Here is a 27,208-nt window from a genome sequence, read left to right on the forward strand (position 1 = left end):
TGACTGAACACTTAAATTTTGAATAAGCAAGTTTGTGACCTTTCAACCGACACATTAATTCCACTTTCGCTGCTGGAAACATTGTTGCTATGTATACACTGAAATGGGCTGAAAGTGGTGGGTTTCTTCATAAATCCCTCCTTGTGCTTCTTAAACTCATGTCATATACATGTTCAGTGTTTTTAACTCATCCGAGGTACCCTTTACCCTGTCAACTCCTCAAATATCTCTTCTCTTCAGCTACACAAAAGAGGGATGTTGTGCCAACAGCGACAGACCACACAGCGAGATTCACGGTTACAACAATGTCTGTAAGCGCCTTTGCTCTTGTGTCAACCGAAGTGAATTCCAGCATCAGCACTTCATTTTGGTAAGATTTCTTCAATAAGGAGTAGAGCGCCATTCAAAAAATGTACTTTTTTATCATTGGCCAGACACAAAAACTGACAGCTTTGTATAACAAACATTATCAACAGGGACATCTGGACAGTTGGTAGTGTAGTGGTTATAGCTGTTTCCTTTGGCCCCAAATGTTGCAGATTTGATCCCCACCTTCTGCTGTAGTACTCATGAGCAAAGCACTTACCCTAAATTGCAACAAGACAATTACCCAGCTATATAAATGGGTAAATAATTGTAGATAGACTAACATTATAAGTCACTTTGGAGAAAAACATCAGCTAAATGTGTTGAATATGTACAAATTCAGACTTTATATTTGAATTTTAAGTTCTTTAAGCAGTAAATGATAATCAGTAAATTCCTAAAGCAGAGCTATTCCACTTATCACAGAATAAATTGGAACAGAGATTTCTTCAGTCATACAAAACATTTTTTTGCTCACAAGGATTTGCACTTTCAAACACCTTGACATCATGTGTGAAAAACTGTTGTAGCAGTTGAACTGGAATCCAGCAGTGACGTGTCCATTGCGGACCTCTGAAATAAATCTACATTCTTTGTTATCAACATGGTCTCTTTCACCAGGAGGTGGAATACAGACACACTGCTGCACGCTGCTGTTGCTCTGGTGTATCTCATCTGCACCATCGTGGCTGTACTGAAGACCTGGACCCTGTGCAGTAACTCATACCCACATGGTTGTGCTTCTTTGTTCTTTCATGTTCATTAGCACTCCTTATTAACAACACATAGATATCCTTGGTTTCACATTGGTGTGCCACTCATCCTTGTCTCTGATGTGGAATGGAAGTCCATTTATCATCTCTGACCCTTGGAAAATGAATATTATTGGGTACCAATTCCGAGAATTGGGATTCTCTTCAAGTTAAATACACTTCCTATGCCATTTTTCAGAGGATCTCTCTTTTGCTTCGGCTCTGCTTATTTCTGAAGATAGCATAAGAGTTAGTAGAGGTACTTGGTGTGCAACAGACTTTATTTTTGGTTTGACCCCTTTTAGATTTTTAAGTTTGTGTAGTTTTTGAATTGCTTAAATGAAGGATTAGGTTCACTGATGTTGTTTTTGTTTTCTTTTATCGGTACACACACACACACACACACACACACACACACACACACACACACACACATTTTCAGAACCGCTTGTCCCTTACGGGGTCACGGGGAACCGGAGCCTACCCGGTAACACAGGGCGTAAGGCCGGAGGGGGAGGGGACACACCCAGGACGGGACGCCAGTCCGCCTCAAGGCACCCCAAGCGGGACTTGAACCCCAGACCCACCGGAGAGCAGGACTGCGGTCCAACCCACTGCGCCACCGCACCCCCCTTTATCGGTACATCTAGGTGTTTTTTCCTTAGAACTTTTAAAATACTTTAAGTTCTTAAGTTTTCCTAATATAAACCGATTATTATCGCACTAGAACATTAATGACAACCTTCTGTATGCTAAAGGTAAACAGCACTCTACCATTCCACCAAACACCTCATGTCACAGTGACCAAACAACAGAGTTTGGTCAAATAAATACAGATTGGCAAACACTAAAGAACAGAGATCATTGAGAAACAAATATGTACAGTAGGTAATACTGAAGAACAAGATATTGCTATTTTATCTTGAGCCCTGCCTTCCTGGTCTTCTAACTGAACGCTGCACAGCAGTGGTCTGTGGAGGCTAAGAAGAAGCTCTTCGAGCAACCATTCTTACTATGAGTAATAAACATTTCCACCAGTTCTCAAATGACATTTTAGTGTCAAAAATGTAGCTCTTCACATCTGGAGATGGGGGAGTTGGAGGGTTCAATCATTTTTATGAATTTCAAACCCTCTTGGAAGTATAAACATGACACCCTAATAAATGCTATTCAGCTCCTGGACAAGATGAGGATGGATATCCTTGAGGATCTCAAAGAACCTTGATTTCACCTCAGTTCCCCCACTGCGAAAAGTGATATCATACAGAAGTCTCATTTTCTCCTGGCTGGTGGCTGCAGCTCGTACCTTGGCACAGGCCTCTGGGTGGACCAGAGTGGACAGCTTGTCCAGAATGGGGTCCATCAATGTCACCCTCTCAATGAGTGTGGCCCTATGCTTGTACACAAAGTTAGCAGCTGGCAGGGAAGACAAGGTGATGAAGGGGTCATTTAAACTGACTTGATTCACCTCATGTCACCAGGACCAAAAGGTAAGAGGTATAAATTATATTTACCTTGCTCAGCCTCCAGAGGATGACTTAGGATTTTTTCAAAGGCTGTAAAACAACACATGAACTGAACATAAAATGCAAATACATTGCAAGCATTATACTGAAATAAAGACATTAAATAATTATTATACTGGCTTTGAATTATTATCAGGTCCTTCGTGTTTTAAAGTAAAATTACACTCTTCAGTCAGAAAAGACACAAAGAGAGGAAAAGCATATCGAAAGTAAGTTCACATTAAAAGCAGAGCTTCAAAACTTTGTCAGCACTAAGAAACAAGCAAGAATGTGTGGATAAATAAAAGTGGGACTGATTTCCAGGAAAGGGGGGGCAGTGGCACAGTGGGCTTGGCCAGGTCCTGCTCCTTGGTGGGTCTGGGGTTCAAGTCCTGCTTGGGGTGCCTTATGACAGACTGGCATCCCATCTGGGGTGCTTCTCCTCTCCCTCCAGCCTTGCAACCTGTGTTGCCAGGTTAGGCTTCGGCTCGCCACAACCCCGCTCAGGACAAGTGGCTTCAGACTATGTGTGTGTAAGTGTAATTATTATTATTAGTAAGTAACATAATGAGTATCTATCTGTTAGGCCAGATGAAGTTTGAGAGGTAGCACGGTAGCTGGTATACCTGGCAACTTCACTTTGCGTTTCCACACTTCTGTACCTTGCTCTTGGTCCATGACTTTCATATTCATGTCTTTCACATCCGTGTACAAGAAAACTTCAAATGTCGGATAGAAGTTTACATCGATGAAGCGATAAAATTTCTCTTTCTTAAAACAGAAAAAAAGTGAGTATGGTTCTCCAAAAAGAATTACATGAGATACAAGTTTCTACCCCCATTCAAAACATGCAACACAGAACATCACTGCATGAATCAAAGTAAAGCTCAAATCAAGGGCTCAAGGGCACTGGTGAACTCATATAATTAAACACAAATACTTTAAATTGCATATGTAGAACTAGGTAAAATTTTGATACCAAAATATTTTGTTAACTCTCCTTTGGCATGATTACAACCTTGCAATATCAGTTGTGGTTTATGAGACCCCGTGTCTTTACCTTGGGCTGAATGTAATGTTTCTCCTCCAAATCACAGTACACACTGTATTCCCGCTCATGAGTGAGGGTGCAGACGGAACTTGTTGGGATGTGGATGCTGTCTTTCTGGTATCCCTGTACCTGCAATGGGAGAATGTGGAAGTTAAGGTGTGGACAAATGGATTTTGTATTTTGCAAGACATGGCCCTTTAGTCCATCATTGAAGACACTGCTCCAGCTGTACACACATGGCTTACCTGGGTGAGCAGCACATTACTGGGGAGTAAGAAAACATTCAGTATCCGTTCCTGGTCTTCAAATATTGGTCTGAGGAACAGCAGAATCTGGCCACGAATTGTATGGGAGAGCCAGCTTGTGATGAGGCCAAAAAGGGAGAGGTCAGTGATGCTGATGGTTACATGAGTATCATTCACCTCCAAAGGCGAGAGAATCTCCACACCATCTACGGTCACATGAGCCACTGATAGGAAGTCCCTCCTTTCCCCTGGTGAAGAGACCAAGGATCAGCTATAAGGTCAATGGCTCCTAGTAGCAATGTGTGGGTCTGGAAAACAGTCCCGTCTTTCATTGTTATTTTATCTTCAGCCAAAACCTTTTCATCGTTTTATTTGTGACTTTCAATGATGATTTAACCATAGACACTTGAACCTTTGGTGAACCTTTATTAGGACCCTGATCTATTTCAATTCAACAAGCACAGAGTTCTAAACAAGGTAAATGACGGTCAAAGGCAGGTATCAAACTTTTTGATTTTTATTTGTGTGTGATAATTTTGTGTAGAAACACTTTCTGTGTTTCTCTTCTGTCTAACTTTTTCTCAATATCTCTTACATTAAGACACAACCTGACTCTTGGGATGGAGACGATACTCCAACTATCTCCAATCTACTGCAGCATCGCTTGTGAGCAGATATACTAAACTGCATAAAGAAGAATAACCTAATAGTCACTGATATGTCTCACTAAAACTCACCAGTGAAAATTTCACAGTGTGGGAACGTTATCTGAGACAGAGTCTCCTGAGGACATTTGATGTCCCATAAGGGTCCAGCAGGTGTCCACCCAGTAGGAATGTGGAAGGTACCAGCCCAGCTAGCTGTGCTGTAGACCACCTCTCCCATGTCCTTCATTCTGAACATCAGATGGGTTTCTCTGCACTGGAACCAGCCCGCCTGACTGCACAGGACACTGCAATATAAGCAATTAGTATTATTCCCATCAATATTAATTCATTATCACAAATAATGTGATCATATTAATTGTATGTGTTTCACCTGTAAATTGCATGTCCATTATTTTGCTTCAGCGTGGGCGTAATCACAGTGGGGAATTCACATCCGGACATCTGAAACATTTAAGTACATCACTTTGTTGAAACGGAACTGGCAAAAGTATTTGGTATTTGGAAAGGAAGCTTTAAATGTCAAAAACAACTGTCAAGTTTAACTTAAATAAGGCAAAAACATTCATTTTTAGTTTACAGCCACTGTGTTACCATGCATCTGTAGGAAATAATTTACATAATTACTGCATTTTAATAGAACAGTTCACTTGAAGTATTATAGAAGAACGACGTAGTGGTGTATAGTCTGGCAAATGCCACACTAAATCAAAATGAAGTGAGGGACATGGGGAAGGATATATAGATCAGCAAGGAGAAACTTACTTCTGCTGCAGATTTTGCTGTGAATCTGTCAACTGGGAATAGAGTAGACCATTCAGAAGTGCTTTCCTGAATTTCCTTAAAGTGCTTAATTTCACAAGTAATGTAGAAATACAATTTGCAGCTTGCCTGGCTGACTGCTTCTTAAAGTCATTTCTTTTCCTTTTTCTGGTGAAGTGTGGTGTTCTGAAACCACCTTCAAAGGTATCCTTATTTCATCTGTGGCTGTATCTTGCAGCTCTTTATATTTTATTACCCAATTAGCCATGCATATGACTGCTGAAAGACAAACTCTTATTAAAGTCTTTGATTTGGATCGGGTGAAAGTAGGAGAAAAAGAGCTGCTTAACCAGAATGGCGCTCTGACCCTGAGAGATGACTGGCAGAGCTAAAGATACGTACCTTTGTAAGGGTCATCCTCAGTACCACTAAAAACAGCAAAAGATGGAAAGTAAGTAACAGAAAAGAATCTTCATGCACTTAGAATATGGAATGTGGGGAAATACACACATACATACATACATACACACACACACATATATACATACATACATACATACATACACAGGGTCCAAAACCGCTTTTCCTGAACAGGGTTGCAGCAAGACGTAGTTTAACCCGGCAACACAGGGTGCAAGGCCGAAGAGGGAGGGGACACACCAAAGACACCAGTCCGTCGCAAGGCACCCCAAGCAGGACTCGAACTCCAGACCGGCTCATATTTAAACAAAACTCAGTAAATGTTATGCTTGATGAACCACTTACATGATGGTTTAAATATCTGCTGTTTCCGTAAATTGGTTTGACTGACCAAAAAACAGCTTTGTAAATGTTGAAAGAAACAAGCTGTAAAGACTGAAGCTCTTGATTAAACCAAAAACTAATGACTGTAGTATAATGTGTGCAATGTTCAGAATGTAAGGGGGGCGTGGTGGCGCAGTGGGTTGGACCGGGTCCTGCTCTCCAGTGGGTCTGGGGTTCAAGTCCCGCTTGGGGTGCCTTGTGATGGACTGGCATCCTGTCCGGGGTGTGTTCCCTCCCCCTCCGGCCTTACGCCCTGTGTTGCTGGGTAGGCTCCGGTTCCCCGCAACCCTGTATGGGATAAGCGGTTCAGAAAGCGTGTGTGTGTGTGTGTGTGTGTGTGTGTGTGTGTGTGTTCAGAATGTATGTTCCGTATTCATACAGTGAACTGAAAAACATGGCAAACACGATAGAACATACTGTAACTTTACCCAAACAATTTAAATCATATCAGAGATTATTTGTCTCTCACTGTTTTGTAATATGAACATGGATAGATTAGTATTCATACTCCACACTCATAAGCAGACTTGGAGGTGAAGGATGTTCTTGAGGTGGTGGAGATGGCTGGACATCCAGGGTATCCTGAGCATCTGTCCTTCTTTTGCATGAGCTGCGCATGAATAAAAAGCTGTGATGTTTGAATGTTCAGAAAAATAAACAAAACAATTCATATTTTCTGTAAACAACATCTACAAAACATGAGGAAATAGGGGAGGAAAAGAAAAAGAAGTATAGATGAGAAAACAGTGTGAACCCCAAATAGTTCAGGATTTTGAATAGAACTGTGCACTTACCTCTGTCTAGTGGAACAGATCCATTGCAGGGTAGCAACATTATTATTATTATTATTATTATTATTATTATTATTATTATTTCAGGTACTCCTTGATTTACGACACGTGACCTACAATGACCTGTACTAATGACAGCCGTTGCATTAACATGTTATTTTTAAGATCTGATGTTCATAACATTTCATTGTCAACTGCTGCATCTTCCGTAAGATAGTATTAACTGCTCACGCTTCTGTTCGTTTTAAACATGAATAATTTGTAAAATTATTGAAAAAATATAGCAAATCCTTGTCATACCATGCAACATTCATGCACGTTAATGGTTTATATAATACAGCATCAGGCTAACAGAAAAGTCAACGTACTATGAGATCGTCGGAATGTCGAAAATTGAGGACCACCTGTATTATTTCTTCTCAGGTTTTGTGTATATGTTTAGGACATACATGGGAACTTCAAACATGAGTAGACTGTTAGATTCTAAAGAGAAGAGCAATTATAGGGGTGAAATGTTTCCAGTATACTTGTAGCTATATAATTGTATACTTGTAGCTCTATAATAAGTGTGTCACTACGTGAGAAGAGCACTCTATAAAATAAAAAAATAATAATAATATGGTTTATAACTGAAAGACTGTCTCAAATGTTGCCATAACCTGAAATCATAAATCCAAAAGTCCAAAGTCAGTGTTCAGTGTTATTAAACATGTATTAAGCATAAATTTTCTTCTTCAAAATAGTGTCAAAAAAGGCTTTTTTAAATCTCTTCACTGTATTTTGCATTTCATTGAAAGCTGGATTCACTGAATACATTGACTTCAGCAAAGAACTTCTGAATGGACTTCACAGGTTACATGAAATCATTCTGATATGATACCATCAAAAATGCTAAATTATTTTGCAGCGCTTATTTCTAATTGCTGATGGCAACTGCTGACAGCAAAGCGTCTGTATCTCGGATCGAAAACGGGAGGTGTGTTCCAGGCACAAAGCAGAGCTGCTGGTGTGATGTTACTTTCAGGGGGGTGTACACACCTGGGGGTTTTCGGGTGATGTCTGGAGAATCCTCTGAACTTCTGAAAGTTGGGTTTTCTGTTCCTCAGACGTGTCAACAGACCATCATTCCTGTGTTGTTGAAGGTTTCAGAGACATGTGACCGTAAGTCATGGTTCAGCAAGATGAAATCAAGTTGGTTTCACAGGATGAAACAAAGGAGAGTTTATTATTATTATTATTATTATTATTGAGCTTCCTAATTTACAAGCACTAATGTCTGCAGACACTTGACTGATGACTTGAAATTAGTATTTTTGGAGTTATTTGGTTTAGCTGTTGATGTTGTGTCCAAAATATTATGTAGTCAGTCTGTAAAATCAATTCTTCGCTGGCGCAGTCATTGATAACTTAAAAATGAAGACACAGGGGAAAACATTCAAGATCCAGAAACATTAATTCCAGGAAAAATAAGTAGAAATTGTTTTGCAAAGCTCTAGAAATGGGTGTCAGACTATTGTGAAGTAACTCTTACTTTTTGTTTAGCTCACATTTTTCTCCAAACCAACATATATCTCAGAGAACAATACAAAAAGTGTGTTGTATCAACAGAAGGAGAAACCTGCATACAGACACGCGATTCTAGTTTCGATCAAACTTGGTAGTCCGTCAAAACTGCCTTGAGCACCCTGCCAAGAGAAACGCTCCAGCACCTGGAGGTCCTTGTATCTTTCTTTGCAAAAGCGTAAAAGTGACTAATACTTGAGAAACAATTCACTGCCAGGATTTTCACTTGTGACTTTTGTTGATCTTTTTCTAGTCTTTTGTTGTTTCTTAGCGTCGGCCGCAACACAGCTACGGAGAAATATTTTATTATTGGTGCCACGGCCCATTGTATCAATTTACTCTGATCACAGAGACACTACAGACTGAAATTTCAGTTACGTTTCCGATCCTCCAAGTAGTCCAAAATCCCGAAGAACAGCAGGTTGTTTACTTTCCGAATCAGGATCTGCAACCTCCCCTCCAACAGGGGCTTCTGAGAGCAGAACAAAACAGGATTTTGATTGTTAGAGTCTTGCTTTATATTTCAGACTCACACGAGATGTGTGTGTGTGTGTTTACCCTGCACTTCATCGGTGTTCCGTACACGGTGTATCCTTCCCGTGCTTGCACCCATTGATTCTGGAACAGGCTCTGGAGCGCCGTGACCCAAACCACAGCAAAAAGAATGAAGAAATTAATTTTCCCCAGTGTTCTACTCTGACAATATTAAAACTACTTACAATCATTTTTCAGTTTCTTTCTACTGTATCTATAGTTATGTAGCCCACCCACTCAATTCTGAGGTTTTTTTAATATTACTAGCATGGGAGGTGAATCGGTGGTGTCTACAACACAACTTTGGGATGCATGTACCGTTGCTTCCCCAATTGCGGGGTATGACTCTCGCCAGGGTGAGGAGAGGCCCAGTTAGCGTCGTGCAGCTACTGTTATACATACTGTGTGAGTACAAACCTCCCATGCATCACACTAGCAACCTCAGCCCCTTTTCCTTTCCCCAAAAAACATTCACACCCACACTGACAGACAGGGACCGTCAAGATTCAGGTGAAATAAACCCAACAAACATTTAATAAAAAACGTCCACACAAATAAACATTATGATTATTCACACCAACAAAGTTAAGTAAAACGTCCACACAAACATATTCACACCAACAAACGAACACTTTTTTTGTGCCGGGTTTTTTCTCTTTTTTTTTATATGACTCAGTCTCTGGTACCGTCGTCGACGACGTCTCGTTGGCGCGCTTTTTAGTCTGGAGCTCCTCGCTTGTCCACCACCGAGGGAAATTCCCGCCGTTACTCACGTGACACGGTTTTCGTGCGGTGCAGGAAACCGACAGCGACCTCAACCTGTCCTCACATCCACCCTCTCTCCAGCGAGGATGGAGCGATGATGGCGAGTCCTGGCGACGCTCTCTCCGCGGTCCAGTCGCGCTGGCCAAAGTACCCTAACACTTCCACTGTCCCACAACTCCGAAAAAAACTAGGTGCAACGCGGTGTCTCCCACACACACGCACGTGCTCCGTTCCCGCTCTTTCCCTTAACTACTCAAACCTAACTGACTGCACGCCGGCTGGGTGTTGCTCGCGCCGTTTTTTTTTTTTTTTCCCCAAACACCCGAGCGAGAACGAACCCAAAACCGGCTCGTTCTCCTAGCCCGGTCTCAAAAAAAACAAAAAAAAAACCTCCCGTTCTCCCCACGCGGTGTTCCAACCCTCCTTCCTACTCCCTCTTCTTTCCCTTCTCTCCCGGAACATCCGGCTCCACAAGGTCGCGAGCACTTTCCCCACCAGCACTAATTGGGCAGTCCCTAAATGACATCTCTCCCACCAAGAAACACCAAAGAAAACGTCACGTTGTTACAAAACCATAACCCCCTGCATATTTACATAACCATTTTCCACCCCAAACATCCAACCGCACATGGGGGACAAACTGCGTGGGGGCTACAGTTAAATGAAGATATATTGTGATTATTGAAAAATATATTGTTGGTATAAAACAAATATTTCATTAAATATTTTAATATGTCCTTTTGTTTAGAAGAAAAGTAATCTAAATTACATTTAGCTGACGGTTTTCAGGAAAAGCCACTTACAGTGTTACGCTTCTAAGAAGCAAAGCAGTTGAGTTTAGTGTAGGTATTTTCCTTGAGGGCTCTGCAGCAATTTATGGTCTTAAATGTGGAATTTGTTCTGTCATGCAGGAATATACTCACACAAAGATGTTCGTGGGTCTGAGAAATTGCAACACTGGTTCCTGCCCCCCCCCTTATGGTTGCGACAACAGGGACAGATGACTTTAGCTTCCTTCCTCCTTCTGTTGTGTTTACTCAATAAACACACTGAGAATGATATTGTTAACTGGCACGTAGCCTCGTTTAATGTTCACGCTGGGTTTTCACAACCATATGCTTTTTTACGTATATCTCCTAAATCCGCTTCCTTACTACGTAGGTATCCTTCCTGTACCTACCGAACACATCTGCCCTCTATAGGTAATAACAGAAACAACAACTGATCACCACACCTTCTATCACAGTAAGTTCAGCAGTTCAATCATGTCTTACAGACTCTGCATGTTGTGAAGACCTAATGTTTCCAACAATTATTACACACATAGAAAAATCTTTATATCACTGTAACTAGGAAATATTTCGTTGTTACCCGCAAATACAAACACATTTTCAGAACCGCTCGTCCCATACGGGGTCACGGAGCCTACCCGGCAACACAGGGCGTAAGGCCGGAGGGGGAAGGGGACACACCCAGGACGGGACGCCAGTCCGTCACAAGGTACCCCAAGCGGGACTCGAACCCTAGACCCACCGGAGAGCAGGACTGTGATCCAACCCACTGCGCCACCGCGCCACCGCACCCCCTACCTACCCGCAAATATTTTTCTAATAATTATAACTGTTTTTCAAAAGTGATTTAAAGTTTTTTTTTTTTTTTTTTTTTTATTTGCATTCATGTAAGTTCTTAATCAGTTACAGAACAGGGAGTTAAGTTCCAGTTTCCAGTTTTTCAGTTCATAAACAATAGCTGAGACAAAGTTGTAACTTCTGCGTTGCTCTGTGGTCCACAGCTAACACTGTACAGGAACACTGTTCTTTCAGTACTTTTTTTTAAAGTAGGCGGGTACATGGCATAAGGCCAGCACTGCCGTAACTATGATCCACTGATGGCTATGTGTGATTTTACCTGTACACATGATTTTATTTATACTGTGCATGCATGGTGATGGACCCTCATAGAGTCCTACAAATCTGTCTGCCAACACACAGAAATATTAAGCTATGGACACGCTCACCGATTAGTTCTGTATGTGCGGGAATATATTTTTCTTCCCTCTCAACTCTTTAGAGGTCCTTTAGTATTATTGCTATAATTCTGACAAATATAGATCTTATAAATTAACATAAACAACATATTTATGCAGAAATAGAGAAAAGATGAAAGGGTTTACAAACTTTCATACACAACTGTAAATACACACACACATTTTCAGAACCGCTCATCCCATACGGGGTCACGGGGGAACCGGAGCCTACCCGGGAACACAGGGCGTAAGGCCAGAGGGGCAGGGGACACACCCAGGACGGGACGCCAGTCCGTCGCAAGGCACCCCAAGCGGGACTCGAACCCCAGACCCACCGGAGAGCAGGACCGTGGTCCAACCCACTGCGCCACCGCACCCCCCCAACTGTAAATATTTTAACCCAATCACTCTCAATCAAAGGAACATAATATTTCATCAGTGCGAAAGGTGTAAACATCCACTTTATAACTGTTTATACAAGACTCAGGAGAAATATTTTATTACTGGTGTCATGACTGCTGTAAAGAATTGTTTAAAGGCTGATTTAAAGTTGGGATAATGAATTGTTCACTGTCAACTCAAGCTCATCCACAGCAGATGAAGTTAAGCTTTTCAGTGTCAGGCAAGCTGACCCACTGTTTCGTCCCCCCAGATTCCACTGCTGCTGTGGTTCCACATTTCTCAGCTCCAGTGCCATTGCCTGGGGCCCAGTGTTGGTACATGAGGGTTTCTGCACTGACCCAGAACCAGAAGTTCAGGACACATGTGAAACGTAAACCAATCCATACATGGGAAGAGGAGGCCTCCTTAACCCTGTTCTCCACATGGAGCTGAATCTCATAAGTGTGGATAGAGATCAGATCCACATGATGAGTCCTGCAGTAGTTCAGGGCTTCACTCCAAGTCATATTTTGCCTGATGAGGACCAGGTTCTCTGAAAGGACCAGGAAGGGGGTCAGACATTCCATTGCTCAGGACATTAGAATCATAAAAAATATTTCTGAAATTGTCAACTTTATTACAAAATGAAAATCTTAGAACTGAAATAATTCATTAAAAAAGGGTAAAATGAATCAGTCAGATATTCCGTTGCCTGAGAGGAGAAAATATTTTAATTTTCTATTAAATCCTTCAATCCGCAATTCTGGAAATCCTGCTGAAGTGTGAAATTTTATGTTAACATTTCATTATCAAGAAAATGTTTTGGTTGAAAAAGTAGTTTTGGATAAAATTGGATAAATCAGATAAAGCTTAATGTTCAAGTAGCTCAAAGACAAGAAGACAGATTTTGTAAGAAAACTTCAGATTGTTAGGCTGTGAAAAGAAGAAAAATCTTACCTCTGACTGTGTTTTTAAAATCCCTTGCTGTGTCAAAAGAAGTAGGTTTTTCAGAACTAAACAGCCGAGTATTAGTTTTTAAAGGAGATGAGTATTCTGGGTAGGTCCGAGTTACATTTGAAATTGATGTCAAAGCTGTCACAGTAGACACATGTTTACTAATAGATTGTTCCAAAGGAGATGTTTCAGCAGAATAGGTTGCAGTAGCGCTTGCTGCATTGGAATTTGGAGCTGGTTCCTGTGAAATTGTTGAGCTTGACATATTGTTTGCTGTGTTGACATTTGTTGGAGATGTGATGGATATATTGCCTGTATTTGAGTCTTCAGTGGATGATATTCCAGAAGAAGCAGTTACAGCAGAGGTTTCCACAGTTGAACTTTGAGCGTTGACACGGGAAATTGTTGAAGAGCTTGATGAATAATTTCTTGAGCTTTCGGATGTTGGAGGTGTTGTAGGTACATAGACAGTTTTTGAAGCTTCAGAAGAGGAGCTTTCAGTGGAATTGGATCCAGAACTTCCTACTCCATTTGAACTTGGAATAGTTGCACGGGAACTTGTTGGAGACCCTGAAATATCATTTGAAGAGGGTCCCGATGTCAAAGCTGTCACAGTTGGCATGGTATCACCATTTGATTGTCCCAAAGGAGATGTTTCAGCAGAATAGGTTGCAGTAGCGCTTGCTGCATCAGAACTTGGAGCTGGTTCCTGTGAAATTGTTGCGCTTGACATATTGTTTGCTGTGTTGACATTTGTTGGAGATGTGATGGATATATTGCCTGTATTTGAGTCTTCAGTGGATGATATTCCAGAAGAAGCAGTTACAGCAGAGGTTTCCACAGTTGAACTTTGAGCGTTGACACGGGAAATTGTTGAAGAGCTTGATGAATAATTTCTTGAGCTTTCGGATGTTGGAGGTGTTGTAGGTACATAGACAGTTTTTGAAGCTTCAGAAGAGGAGCTTTCAGTGGAATTGGATCCAGAACTTCCTACTCCATTTGAACTTGGAATAGTTGCACGGGAACTTGTTGGAGACCCTGAAATATCATTTGAAGAGGGTCCCGATGTCAAAGCTGTCACAGTTGGCATGGTATCACCATTTGATTGTCCCAGTGGAGATGTTTCAGCAGAATAGGTTGCAGTAGCGCTTGCTGCATCAGAACTTGGAGCTGGTTCCTGTGAAGTTGTTGCGCTTGACATATTGTTTGCTGTGTTGACGTTTGTTGGAGATGTGATGGATATATTGCCTGTATTTGAGTCTTCAGTGGATGATATTCCAGAAGAAGCAGTTACAGCAGAGGTTTCCACATTTGAACTTTGAGCGTTGACACGGGAAATTGTTGAAGAGCTTGATGAATAATTTCTTGAGCTTTCGGATGTTGGAGGTGTTGTAGGTACATAGACAGTTTTTGAAGCTTCAGAAGAGGAGCTTTCAGTGGAATTGGATCCAGAACTTCCTACTGCATTTGAACTTGGAATAGTTGCACGGGAACTTGTTGGAGACCCTGAAATATCATTTGAAGAGGGTCCCGATGTCAAAGCTGTCACAGTAGGCATGGCATCACCATTAGATTGTCCCAGTGGAGATGTTTCAGCAGAATAGGTTGCAGTAGTGGTTGCTGCATTAGAACTTGGAGCTGGTTCCTGTGAAATTGTTGCGCTTGACATATTGTTTGCCGTGTTGACATTTGTTGGAGATGTGATGGATATATTGCCTGTATTTGAGTCTTCAGTGGATGATATTCCAGAAGAAGCAGTTACAGCAGAGGTTTCCACAGTTGAACTTTGAGCGTTGACACGGGAAATTGTTGAAGAGCTTGATGAATAATTTCTTGAGCTTTCGGATGTTGGAGGTGTTGTAGGTACATAGACAGTTTTTGAAGCTTCAGAAGAGGAGCTTTCAGTGGAATTGGATCCAGAACTTCCTACTGCATTTGAACTTGGAATAGTTGCACGGGAACTTGTTGGAGACCCTGAAATATCATTTGAAGAGGGTCCCGATGTCAAAGCTGTCACAGTAGGCATGGCATCACCATTAGATTGTCCCAGTGGAGATGTTTCAGCAGAATAGGTTGCAGTAGCGCTTGCTGCATCAGAACTTGGAGCTGGTTCCTGTGAAATTGTTGCGCTTGACATATTGTTTGCTGTGTTGACATTTGTTGGAGATGTGATGGATATATTGCCTGTATTTGAGTCTTCAGTGGATGATATTCCAGAAGAAGCAGTTACAGCAGAGGTTTCCACAGTTGAACTTTGAGCGTTGACACGGGAAATTGTTGAAGAGCTTGATGAATAATTTCTTGAGCTTTCGGATGTTGGAGGTGTTGTAGGTACATAGACAGTTTTTGAAGCTTCAGAAGAGGAGCTTTCAGTGGAATTGGATCCAGAACTTCCTACTGCATTTGAACTTGGAATAGTTGCACGGGAACTTGTAGGAGACCCTGAAATATCATTTGAAGAGGGTCCCGATGTCAAAGCTGTCACAGTAGGCATGGCATCACCATTAGATTGTCCCAGTGGAGATGTTTCAGCAGAATAGGTTGCAGTAGCGCTTGCTGCATCAGAACTTGGAGCTGGTTCCTGTGAAATTGTTGCGCTTGACATATTGTTTGCTGTGTTGACGTTTGTTGGAGATGTGATGGATATATTGCCTGTATTTGAGTCTTCAGTGGATGATATTTCAGAAGAAGCAGTTACAGCAGAGGTTTCCACAGTTGAACTTTGAGCGTTGACACGGGAAATTGTTGAAGAGCTTGATGAATAATTTCTTGAGCTTTCGGATGTTGGAGGTGTTGTAGGTACATAGACAGTTTTTGAAGCTTCAGAAGAGGAGCTTTCAGTGGAATTGGATCCAGAACTTCCTACTGCATTTGAACTTGGAATAGTTGCACGGGAACTTGTTGGAGACCCTGAAATATCATTTGAAGAGGGTCCCGATGTCAAAGCTGTCACAGTAGGCATGGCATCACCATTAGATTGTCCCAGTGGAGATGTTTCAGCAGAATAGGTTGCAGTAGTGGTTGCTGCATTAGAACTTGGAGCTGGTTCCTGTGAAATTGTTGAGCTTGACATATTGTTTGCTGTGTTGACATTTGTTGGAGATGTGATGGATATATTGCCTGTATTTGAGTCTTCAGTGGATGATATTCCAGAAGAAGCAGTTACAGCAGAGGTTTCCACAGTTGAACTTTGAGCGTTGACACGGGAAATTGTTGAAGAGCTTGATGAATAATTTCTTGAGCTTTCGGATGTTGGAGGTGTTGTAGGTACATAGACAGTTTTTGAAGCTTCAGAAGAGGAGCTTTCAGTGGAATTGGATCCAGAACTTCCTACTCCATTTGAACTTTGAATAGTTGCACGGGAACTTGTTGGAGACCCTGAAATATCATTTGAAGAGGGTCCCGATGTCAAAGCTGTCACAGTAGGCATGGCATCACCATTAGATTGTCCCAGTGGAGATGTTTCAGCAGAATAGGTTGCAGTAGTGGTTGCTGCATTAGAACTTGGAGCTGGTTCCTGTGAAATTGTTGCGCTTGACATATTGTTTGCTGTGTTGACATTTGTTGGAGATGTGATGGATATATTGCCTGTATTTGAGTCTTCAGTGGATGATATTCCAGAAGAAGCAGTTACAGCAGAGGTTTCCACAGTTGAACTTTGAGCGTTGACACGGGAAATTGTTGAAGAGCTTGATGAATAATTTCTTGAGCTTTCGGATGTTGGAGGTGTTGTAGGTACATAGACAGTTTTTGAAGCTTCAGAAGAGGAGCTTTCAGTGGAATTGGATCCAGAACTTCCTACTCCATTTGAACTTGGAATAGTTGCACGGGAACTTGTTGGAGACCCTGAAATTTCATTTGATGAGGGTCCTGATATCAGAGCTGTCACAGTAGGCATGGCATCACCATTTGATTGTCCCAGTGGAGATGTTTCAGCAGAATAGGTTGCAGTAGCGCTTGCTGCATCAGAACTTGGAGCTGGTTCCTGTGAAATTGTTGCGCTTGACATATTGTTTGCTGTGTTGACATTTGTTGGAGATGTGATGGATATATTGCCTGTATTTGAGTCTTCAGTGGATGATATTCCAGAAGAAGCAGTTACAGCAGAGGTTTCCACAGTTGAACTTTGAGCGTTGACACGGGAAATTGTTGAAGAGCTTGATGAATAATTTCTTGAGCTTTCGGATGTTGGAGGTGTTGTAGGTACATAGACAGTTTTTGAAGCTTCAGAAGAGGAGCTTTCAGTGGAATTGGATCCAGAACTTCCTACTGCATTTGAACTTGGAATAGTTGCACGGGAACTTGTTGGAGACCCTGAAATATCATTTGAAGAGGGTCCCGATGTCAAAGCTGTCACAGTAGGCATGGCATCACCATTTGATTGTCCCAGTGGAGATGTTTCAGCAGAATAGGTTGCAGTAGCGCTTGCTGCATCAGAACTTGGAGCTGGTTCCTGTGAAATTGTTGCGCTTGACATATTGTTTGCTGTGTTGACATTTGTTGGAGATGTGATGGATATATTGCTTGTATTTGAGTCTTCAGTGGATGATATTCCAGAAGAAGCAGTTACAGCAGAGGTTTCCACAGTTGAACTTTGAGCGTTGACACGGGAAATTGTTGAAGAGCTTGATGAATAATTTCTTGAGCTTTCGGATGTTGGAGGTGTTGTAGGTACATAGACAGTTTTTGAAGCTTCAGAAGAGGAGCTTTCAGTGGAATTGGATCCAGAACTTCCTACTCCATTTGAACTTGGAATAGTTGCACGGGAACTTGTTGGAGACCCTGAAATTTCATTTGATGAGGGTCCTGATATCAGAGCTGTCACAGTAGGCATGGCATCACCATTTGATTGTCCCAGTGGAGATGTTTCAGCAGAATAGGTTGCAGTAGCGCTTGCTGCATCAGAACTTGGAGCTGGTTCCTGTGAAATTGTTGCGCTTGACATATTGTGTGCTCTGCTGACATTTGTTGGAGATGTGATGGATATATTGCCTGTATTTGAGTCTTCAGTGGATGATATTCCAGAAGAAGCAGTTACAGCAGAGGTTTCCACAGTTGAACTTTGAGCGTTGACACGGGAAATTGTTGAAGAGCTTGATGAATAATTTCTTGAGCTTTCGGATGTTGGAGGTGTTGTAGGTACATAGACAGTTTTTGAAGCTTCAGAAGAGGAGCTTTCAGTGGAATTGGATCCAGAACTTCCTACTCCATTTGAACTTGGAATAGTTGCACGGGAACTTGTTGGAGACCCTGAAATTTCATTTGATGAGGGTCCTGATATCAGAGCTGTCACAGTAGGCATGGCATCACCATTAGATTGTCCCAGTGGAGATGTTTCAGCAGAATAGGTTGCAGTAGTGGTTGCTGCATTAGAACTTGGAGCTGGTTCCTGTGAAATTGTTGCGCTTGACATATTGTTTGCTGTGTTGACATTTGTTGGAGATGTGATGGATATATTGCCTGTATTTGAGTCTTCAGTGGATGATATTCCAGAAGAAGCAGTTACAGCAGAGGTTTCCACAGTTGAACTTTGAGCGTTGACACGGGAAATTGTTGAAGAGCTTGATGAATAATTTCTTGAGCTTTCGGATGTTGGAGGTGTTGTAGGTACATAGACAGTTTTTGAAGCTTCAGAAGAGGAGCTTTCAGTGGAATTGGATCCAGAACTTCCTACTGCATTTGAACTTGGAATAGTTGCACGGGAACTTGTTGGAGACCCTGAAATATCATTTGAAGAGGGTCCCGATGTCAAAGCTGTCACAGAAGGCATGGCATCACCATTTGATTGTCCCAGTGGAGATGTTTCAGCAGAATAGGTTGCAGTAGCGCTTGCTGCATCAGAACTTGGAGCTGGTTCCTGTGAAATTGTTGCGCTTGACATATTGTTTGCTGTGTTGACATTTGTTGGAGATGTGATGGATATATTGCTTGTATTTGAGTCTTCAGTGGATGATATTCCAGAAGAAGCAGTTACAGCAGAGGTTTCCACAGTTGAACTTTGAGCGTTGACACGGGAAATTGTTGAAGAGCTTGATGAATAATTTCTTGAGCTTTCGGATGTTGGAGGTGTTGTAGGTACATAGACAGTTTTTGAAGCTTCAGAAGAGGAGCTTTCAGTGGAATTGGATCCAGAACTTCCTACTCCATTTGAACTTGGAATAGTTGCACGGGAACTTGTTGGAGACCCTGAAATTTCATTTGATGAGGGTCCTGATATCAGAGCTGTCACAGTAGGCATGGCATCACCATTTGATTGTCCCAGTGGAGATGTTTCAGCAGAATAGGTTGCAGTAGCGCTTGCTGCATCGGATTTTGGAGCTGTTTCATTTGAAATTCTTGAGCTTAACATATTGTTTGCTGTGCTGACATTTGCAAGAGATATGATGGATATATTGCTTGTATTTGTGTTTTCAGGAAGTGATATTCCAGAAGTACTGAATTCGATTGTAAATGTCATAGATTTGTTTTCAGCAGAAGATTCTTCAGCATTAGGTGTTTCTGTGGAATAGGATTCAGATTCAGTAGAGAGGTTTCCAGCATCACGTTCATTAGAAAAATTGGATGCTGTGTTGCTTTCTCTATTTGAAGTCTGAACAGATACATGTGGAATTGGGGAAGGGCTTGAAATACACACACATTTCCAGAACCGCCTGTCCCATACGGGGTCGCGGGGAACCGGAGCCTAACCTGGTAACACAGGGCGTAAGGCCGGAGGGGGAGGGGACACACCCAGGACGGGACGCCAGTCCGTCGCACGGCACCCCAAGCGGGACTCGAACCCCAGACCCACCAGAGAGCAGGTCTGTGGTTCAACCCACTGCACCACCGCACCCCCCTAGGGCTTGAAATATTGGTTGTTAAATTTTCCCATGTTAGAGGTGTCATAGACACATTTCCAGTGCTTGATGCCTCATTAGTAGGATACATTTCAGTGGAATCCATTACAGTTCTTTCCGTGTCGGTATTTGAAGTAGTTACAGTAGAAAGTGTTGAAAGTCTTGAAATATTATTTGCTGAGCTTTCAGATGCTATAGGCCTTGTAGACACATTCCCAGTTTTTAAATCTTCATTAGGAGGTATTTCAGTAGTTTTTTTAATAGTAGGGGGTGCATGGTGGCGCAGCAGATTTGGCCAGGTCCTGTTGTCTCGCAGGTTTGTGGTTTGAGTCCCGCTTGGGGTTCCCTGTGATAGTCTGGCATGCCTTTCTGGGTGTGTTCCCTCCAGCCTTACACCCTCTGATGCCGGGTTAGGCTCCAGCTCAGCGCGACCCCAAGCAGCTTCAACCAATGTGTGTGTGTTTCTAGCAGTTCTTGCTGTATTCGACCTTGAATTATTTGCATTCAACACTGATAAAGTATCTAAAATATTGTTTGCTGAGATAGCAGTCTTAACAGCGGGTAGGCTCTAGCTCATCACGACCCCACTCGGGACAAGATGTTTTTGACCTTGGCTGGTTGGTTGGTTGACAGTCTCAACACTGTCAGGCATAATAATATTAGTCTCATCTCCCAGCCCTGTAAATGAGAAGTAAATGTTACTTTTGGTTTCACTATTTCACTCTCTGACAACCTAGATTGATTATTAAATAATTGCTTCTTCAAACTATGGAGTCAATTTTTTTTTTTCAGTTTAGGCTGTGTGAAAGTCTCAAGTATTGCTATTGAATAAAAATACTGTAAGACCTAACTATTTTAAAATTGGCAGGCCTTGGGTTCAAACTCCTAATCCTGGTGAAGTACATTGTCCCTGAAAAAAATTAACTTGTAGTTGTCAATGAGTGTTTTAATTCATTTTGCAGCGGTAATGTAGAAGGAGCCCTGTCACCATCCTTTACTGCGTTATGTATAATGTGGGTTTGTGCCTGTAGCACGCCGAGGCGGCTGGGGAAGGGGCCAGAGATGGGGGCTAAGCAGCCACAGCTGAGTCTAATTACCTTGCCTATTTCTTCCCCTGCGTCCAGCAGTGAAAGAGAGAGATGGCGGAGGAGAGCCAACGCATGTAGACGAGAGAGATCACAAGTACGAACCCAAACCTGAACCTGCAGACGACGCCGACAGGACTAGCCCGAAACCCCATCCTACCCTTTCCCGGTTCCCCCTTTTCCATCCCCTTCCTTCTCCCCTGCGAGGGAGTGAATAAACGCCAGCAGACGGGCACCGCACCTGTTGTCTCCTGTCTCATCTGTTGCAGTGCCTGTGCCTCGTCTTATAGTATTACAGTATAAAAATCCAACATTTTAAGATTTCTTAAAGAAAGCAAGTCATCAGCTAAATATATACAAATGAATGCATGGTATCAATGACATTTATTTGTAAACTTAAAAGAAAGGGTTTCTGAGGTACTTCCTCTGTGTGTATGTGTGTGTGCACATAATTAATGACTATAAGGAATCAGCACACTGGTTCCTCACCTTACAAACATGTTTGTCAGCAGAGTATTAATAAATCATGTTGATTACTTAGTCACAATCAATAAAATCTTAATACATTTATTCGATTAGATAAATGAATAAATGTATCATTAAGCTACTTAAAATTATTAATCCATTTATAAAGCTTGGCAATTTTTTACTGGAATTTAGGGTAAGTACCTTGCTCAAGGGTACTACAGTCGGAGGTGAGATTTGAAGCTGTGACAATTTAATGGTTATGTTTCACACAGATCTCTAGTAAATTACACTTACTGGAATTTGATGGAGGAGACCTGGGATGGTCTTTTTTACGGGGACAGATGGACAAGCAAGTGTCCTGACAGCAAGGAGAGTGCAGCTACTTATGTCTGTGATGGATAAAACCTGGTGATATACTACAGAACTGTATTAAATCCTTTTTAAGATGTGTTGTGCATCGTTATTGAGATTCCAAAGAACCTTGGATTTTCTCGACAACTCCAGAAGATAAATTCCAATAATGCCAAAAACAAAATTCACACCAGTTCCGGGTTCATCAGCATCATTACAACTGCTGTGACAAATACTGTGTGATCACTCACCCTGGAAGAGGAATAGGAAGAGCACTGTCCACTGCATTGCTGCCAACTCTGCAGACACACAGACAAACAAATCACTGACCTTTGAGCATTGAACAACGTTACATTTTCACGATCATTTAAATAATGAAATTTTTTGATAAGTTCTTTTTCAAATTGATCAATAACATGCAAGTTTGTGAATCAATTCGTAGTTGTTTTGCTGGAGATTTACAATTAATTACTTTAACTTCTAAGCCACTGTCACGCCCACAAGCCAAGCAGCCCCACCTGTCGGTAATCAAGGCCAGGGATAAAGGCAGCGAAGTCCCGGCATAAGGTTGTGGGATCTTGCAATGCCCTGGCTTGCAAATTCAGCGGTTCATCCCTTGCACCCTGTTCCATGTTCTTGTGCCTTCCTACCTCTGCTTGCTTTCCCTTGTTTTTGAGTACTATCTTGCCCTCTAAATGACGTTTGCACCTCGATCAACCTACGCCTGTCCCTGACCACCGATTTTATCTGTCACTGTGTGTTTGACTGGATCAGGGAAGACCTCACCCGCGCTTGGGTTCGAGCCACCTACCACCTGTATCCCGTTCCTGACTGTGACAGTCACAATGAATGAATGCTTAATAAAACAAACTTTCTATTATTTATTTATTTATTGGGTTTCATACAGACATAATGTTAAAATAACGAAAACATGCTCTGCATGACATTTTTTAAAAGTCCAAGATCACTACGACTGAAAACCTCCTGTTCAACCCCAATTGTTGACAAACTCATACCACAAAGTTTACATTTACATTTATTCATTTAGCAGACGCTTTTGTCCAAAGCGACATACATCTCAGCAAAAGTACAATTTCTGCATTACTTTAAAAGAAAGAGACACAGCTGCAGACATGTGACTCAAGTAAACCTAGTTTGTTACCCAACACTTGCTGCACAGAACTTCATGATTCAAGTAGGTGCATAAAACACAGGATAGACAAATCCGGATACCCTCCTACCAATTTTTTTTTTTTTTTTTTAATATTATAAGATACACAAACAAGGAAATAAAATTCCGGAGTAGTGGCTGAATAAAGGCTTTATCTAGGGATGCTCTTGAAGTTCCAGTGCATGAACATTCACACCATACATGAGCTGGAGAGATCTTGGGCGAAACGGGTCCAGAAAAGGTGAGTTTTCAAACCCTTCTTGAATGTAGACAGAGTTTCCGCAGTTCTGAGTGAGAGGGGGAGGTCGTTCCACCACAATGGAGCCAGATCCAAGAACCTCCATGCTTTACCTTTCGTGCGATAAGTTCCAATATCTGTCATCGCATTACTAATCCCCAAAAGTTGGAAGCACGCACACACACATTTTCAGAACCGCTTGTCCCATACGGGGTTGCGGGGAACCAAAGCCCACCCGGCAACACAGGGCATAAGGCTGGAGGACGGGGGACACACCCAGGACAGGACGCCAGTCCGCCACAAGGCACCCCAAGCGGGACTCGAATCCCAGACCCACCGGAGAACAGGACTGGGGTCCAACCCACTGCGCCACCGCACCCCCAAGTTGGAAGCAGAAAATGGCTAAATTAAGACACTTCCTACAGCTCTAATCTGTCTCAGGTCTGAGTGCACTTTATTGGTATCTGTTAAAGTCTCTTTCAGTCTGAAACAGGTATACATTTCTGAAAGAAAGCCAAGAAAATGCAGTTGAAAATAAGTAAGCTGGAAAATTAAGTAAGAAACAAATTTCAGTTCAAAAGATTCAGTTTAATGCTTTGAAAGTTACGCAGAATCCTGAGAACAGATCACATGAAGGAATGAGCAGAACACTACCTGTTGGTGGATATGGTAAAATAAAATAGTAACACTGTACTCATTAGCTCATTACTGCGACAAGCTCAGATTCCATCCCAGGGAACAAAATATGAATCTTTAATCATATTTTTGTCTTTTTTTAACCTATGAATAAATAAGACAAATAATAAGCAAATAAGTAAAGTGACATGGAAACAGACAAATTTGCGTGTAATAACAAAGACAAAACTATATCATATTGCCAAAATACAGATTAAACAAGTCTTACCTATCAAATTGCGTGTATAAACTGGTGCTTCTCAATTTCTCTCACGTCTTGTGCCTTGTCGCTCCGTTCCTGCATCCCACGATCAACCGGTGACACTTGAAAAGTTCTCTAGTGTGTGTGTCTTTCCTTGAAAGGAAACCTCATCTGCGTGTTATGCAGTGAGAACCTATTTGTGTAGCACTGCGGGGGAGGGAAATGCACAACAAGCACGTAACAGTAAGTACTTTTCTTCAGCACAAAGTGTCAGGGAGACAAAGTGGTGCAAACCAGTTTTTACAGTAAGGAAACGCAGAAGAGGAAATGCCATTTGGGATAAGCAACACACACCTGCATGCGCTCGGTATATTTCACTCCCGGCCTGTCTGGCACCGCGGCGTATGGCTCGGTCGCACGGGAGAGGCATTTCCTTCACTCTGATGCGGCACCTAACGATAAACTAAATAATTGTTTCTAGAGACTTTCCACACCGCAAGAGCCTTCTTTCAAACAAAACTGCTGAGACAAGCTTGTCTGAAACAATAATCAATAAAATTATTCACATGGACCCATCCATTCATTTGTACTAACCTCTTATTGTGATCAGGGTTGTAGGGGTCCAGAGCCTACCCTGGAATCACTAGACGCAATGCTGAGTGAGGGGTGTTCAAATGTATTTATACTTCAAAGTTATGCAATACCAAGTCTTTCACGTTTAAAAAAAAAAAAAAAACATCAAATCAAATGAACGTAGCATTTTTCACCAAATCAACTCACATGACATAACTTCCAGAGCCAAGTGCGGACAGCCTGCTGATGTATAATGAAGACGTGACTGTGTGTGTTTAGGTTTGGTCCCATCCATGCAAGGTTTTGTGCGTACTACTGTCCACCTACCTGCATCAGAAGGAACTCAGAATATGTTTGAGGTGATACAAGACCTGTTCGCTCGAGTCTTTAATGAAGGAGCTTGTGCAGTATCACCATAGAGAGTGTGGTGTGTGTGACAGTGAAGGAAGCGCAGAAATAAACACAACCGCTTGATTGTTCTCATGATATGCGAAGGAGGTGAGCGGAGAGGAGCCCATGCAGACTGAGCGCAGCACAGTGTCGGAGTACCATGCCTTGTGGAAGATATGAGACTTTTGTAAATGAAAACAAATGAAATAATTAAATTAGCAATGGGGGGCTCGGTGGCGCAGTGGGTTGGACTGGGTCCTGCTTTCCAGTGGGTCTGGGGTTCGAGTCCTGCTTGGGGTGCCTTGCGGTGGACTGGCGTCCCATCCTGGGTGTGTTCCCTCCCCCTCCGGCCTTACGCCCTGTGTTACCGGGTAGGCTCCGGTTCCCTGCGACCCCGTATGGGACAAGCGGTTCCGAAAATGTGTGTGTGTGATTAAATTAGCTGTGAGGAAAAAAAAAAAGTATTCTGTAAAGGAAGTAAGTACAACCATACACTCAAACATCACACTTATCCTCTGAAGTCACCCCTTGCAAATTACCATAGTAAAACAGTCACATGACAGAATGCAACAAAATTGTTCAAAGTTCTTAGTTATACCCTTTTTTGCATTGATTATGATAAAGTTCACTGATTACAAAAAACACTATCAGTTTAGCCACTTTCAATTTATTAGTTTAGCTAAATACCACAATATCACTTTTAGTTTGGCACTTTACAGCCATTTGAAGATTCTAGAAGGCACCATAACAATGTAGAAAGTGTCACTACAGACAGCATCAGATCCCAAAAGGTACTTGATAATTTCAAGAATGTGGAATATTTTTCTAAAAAACTGACAAATTGTACAAACTAACATAAAACTGATGCTTAATCTAAAAAAAAAAAAAAAAAATTCCTAAGAAAAACTTTCCTGTGGCATTATCTTTATTCAAAAATAATAAAAAAAAGTTGGTTCCAGGGCAAATTACACCACTTGCCATTAAAGAAATTTATCATTCACAACAATAATAATACCAATGTATTTCACATTTAACAAAAATATGTGATAATTTAAATGTGATATGATGATAAAAATACCAAAAGAGGAATTGTAGGAATCTGATTAATTTATTACCACCTCTGGGAAACCATGCGGGGAGTGGATGGTGGGAGCAGGCAGATTTCATGTTATTTTTTATTGAAATTAAATAGGGAATATTCATTCACATTACAGTATTTATGCTATTATTTATGCTATTTAAAAAAGGAAATTATATCCCTCTGGATTATTAGAAAAAAGATTCATTCATTATTCTTTTGTAGCTAAATGGAAGAAGAGTTGTTGTGTTCGATCGCTGTACACGACTAGGCTGGTGAAACAATGACAGCATCAGAGTTTCTCACAGAGGATGGAACTCTGAAGTGTTGGCTTTCTGTGTTCAACTGAGACACTTAGCTACTCTGCATTTTTGACCTGTGGCACGTGGCATGTCGCCCAATATCTTGAACATGGTGCAATGCAATGGCTGCTTTACATCTCTAACAAAGTAGCTGTTGAGCAGTGCAACATCAAAAAAAAGTTCATGCAAAACATATTTTCTTTCAATTTATGTCTCAGTGAATGCAGTGTATTTCCTGGTTATGCCTTTGAATATATTTTCCTGCAGTAAACATTACTTTGCATTTGACCTCAGGCACATGGGACAATGTGCATTCTTTGAGGTGCTGGCATGAAAAGGAGAAGGTGTATCGGCGTCACTGTATCACACACAAACACGCACCACCAACATCACTCCGGACTGGTAAGATGTCATTTCTGCAGTTTTCATTACTCCACATCAAAAAAAAGTTTTGATAACTGAAAAACAAAAATGTTGTTTTACTTTTTTGGTCATTATTGTGCTGTTTATTTGCTGCGTTCTTTAATTGTGCAGCTCTTCATACTTGAATGTGTTTTTACATTTCATTGAAAAAATCAGCAGTCCATCAGATAATAAGAATATGTAACTATATCCTTTTGATGTTCCGGAGTGAAGGACAGTTTTGTTATACAGTTCTCATGAGAACACACCACA

General features: G+C 41.6%; 2 protein-coding genes across 6 annotated transcripts; both read right to left on the minus strand.

Annotated features, from left to right (window-relative positions):
- Positions 1–1,695: 1,695 nt before the first annotated feature.
- On the minus strand, positions 1,696–9,275 carry LOC108922808 (NACHT, LRR and PYD domains-containing protein 1-like). 5 transcript variants are annotated; one of them, XM_018733172.2, is made up of 14 exons: positions 9,063–9,275; positions 8,883–8,976; positions 7,980–8,069; positions 6,659–6,760; positions 5,749–5,774; positions 5,476–5,622; positions 5,350–5,381; positions 4,958–5,028; positions 4,657–4,871; positions 3,920–4,167; positions 3,684–3,803; positions 3,250–3,394; positions 2,633–2,674; positions 1,696–2,534 (listed from the first exon to the last, which is right to left on the minus strand). In XM_018733172.2, the coding sequence occupies exons 1-14, from the start codon at positions 9,115–9,117 to the stop codon at positions 2,275–2,277; spliced, it is 1,647 nt and encodes a 548-aa protein (XP_018588688.2). In that variant the 5' UTR covers positions 9,118–9,275; the 3' UTR covers positions 1,696–2,274. The 5 variants fall into 5 exon arrangements, with proteins under 5 accessions (XP_018588688.2, XP_018588687.2, XP_018588690.2 ...); XM_018733171.2 differs by having other exon boundaries at positions 5,476–5,625; XM_018733174.2 differs by lacking the exon at positions 5,476–5,622.
- A 2,923-nt stretch (positions 9,276–12,198) lies between these two features.
- LOC114911231 (serine-rich adhesin for platelets-like) lies at positions 12,199–17,680 on the minus strand. The gene is made up of 2 exons (XM_029254520.1): positions 13,168–17,680; positions 12,199–12,763 (listed from the first exon to the last, which is right to left on the minus strand). The coding sequence occupies exons 1-2, from the start codon at positions 17,639–17,641 to the stop codon at positions 12,414–12,416; spliced, it is 4,824 nt and encodes a 1,607-aa protein (XP_029110353.1). The 5' UTR covers positions 17,642–17,680; the 3' UTR covers positions 12,199–12,413.
- Between the last annotated feature and the right edge of the window lie 9,528 nt (positions 17,681–27,208).

Source organism: Scleropages formosus, chromosome 9 (assembly GCF_900964775.1).
Source record: "Scleropages formosus chromosome 9, fSclFor1.1, whole genome shotgun sequence".
Lineage (NCBI taxonomy): Eukaryota > Metazoa > Chordata > Actinopteri > Osteoglossiformes > Osteoglossidae > Scleropages > Scleropages formosus.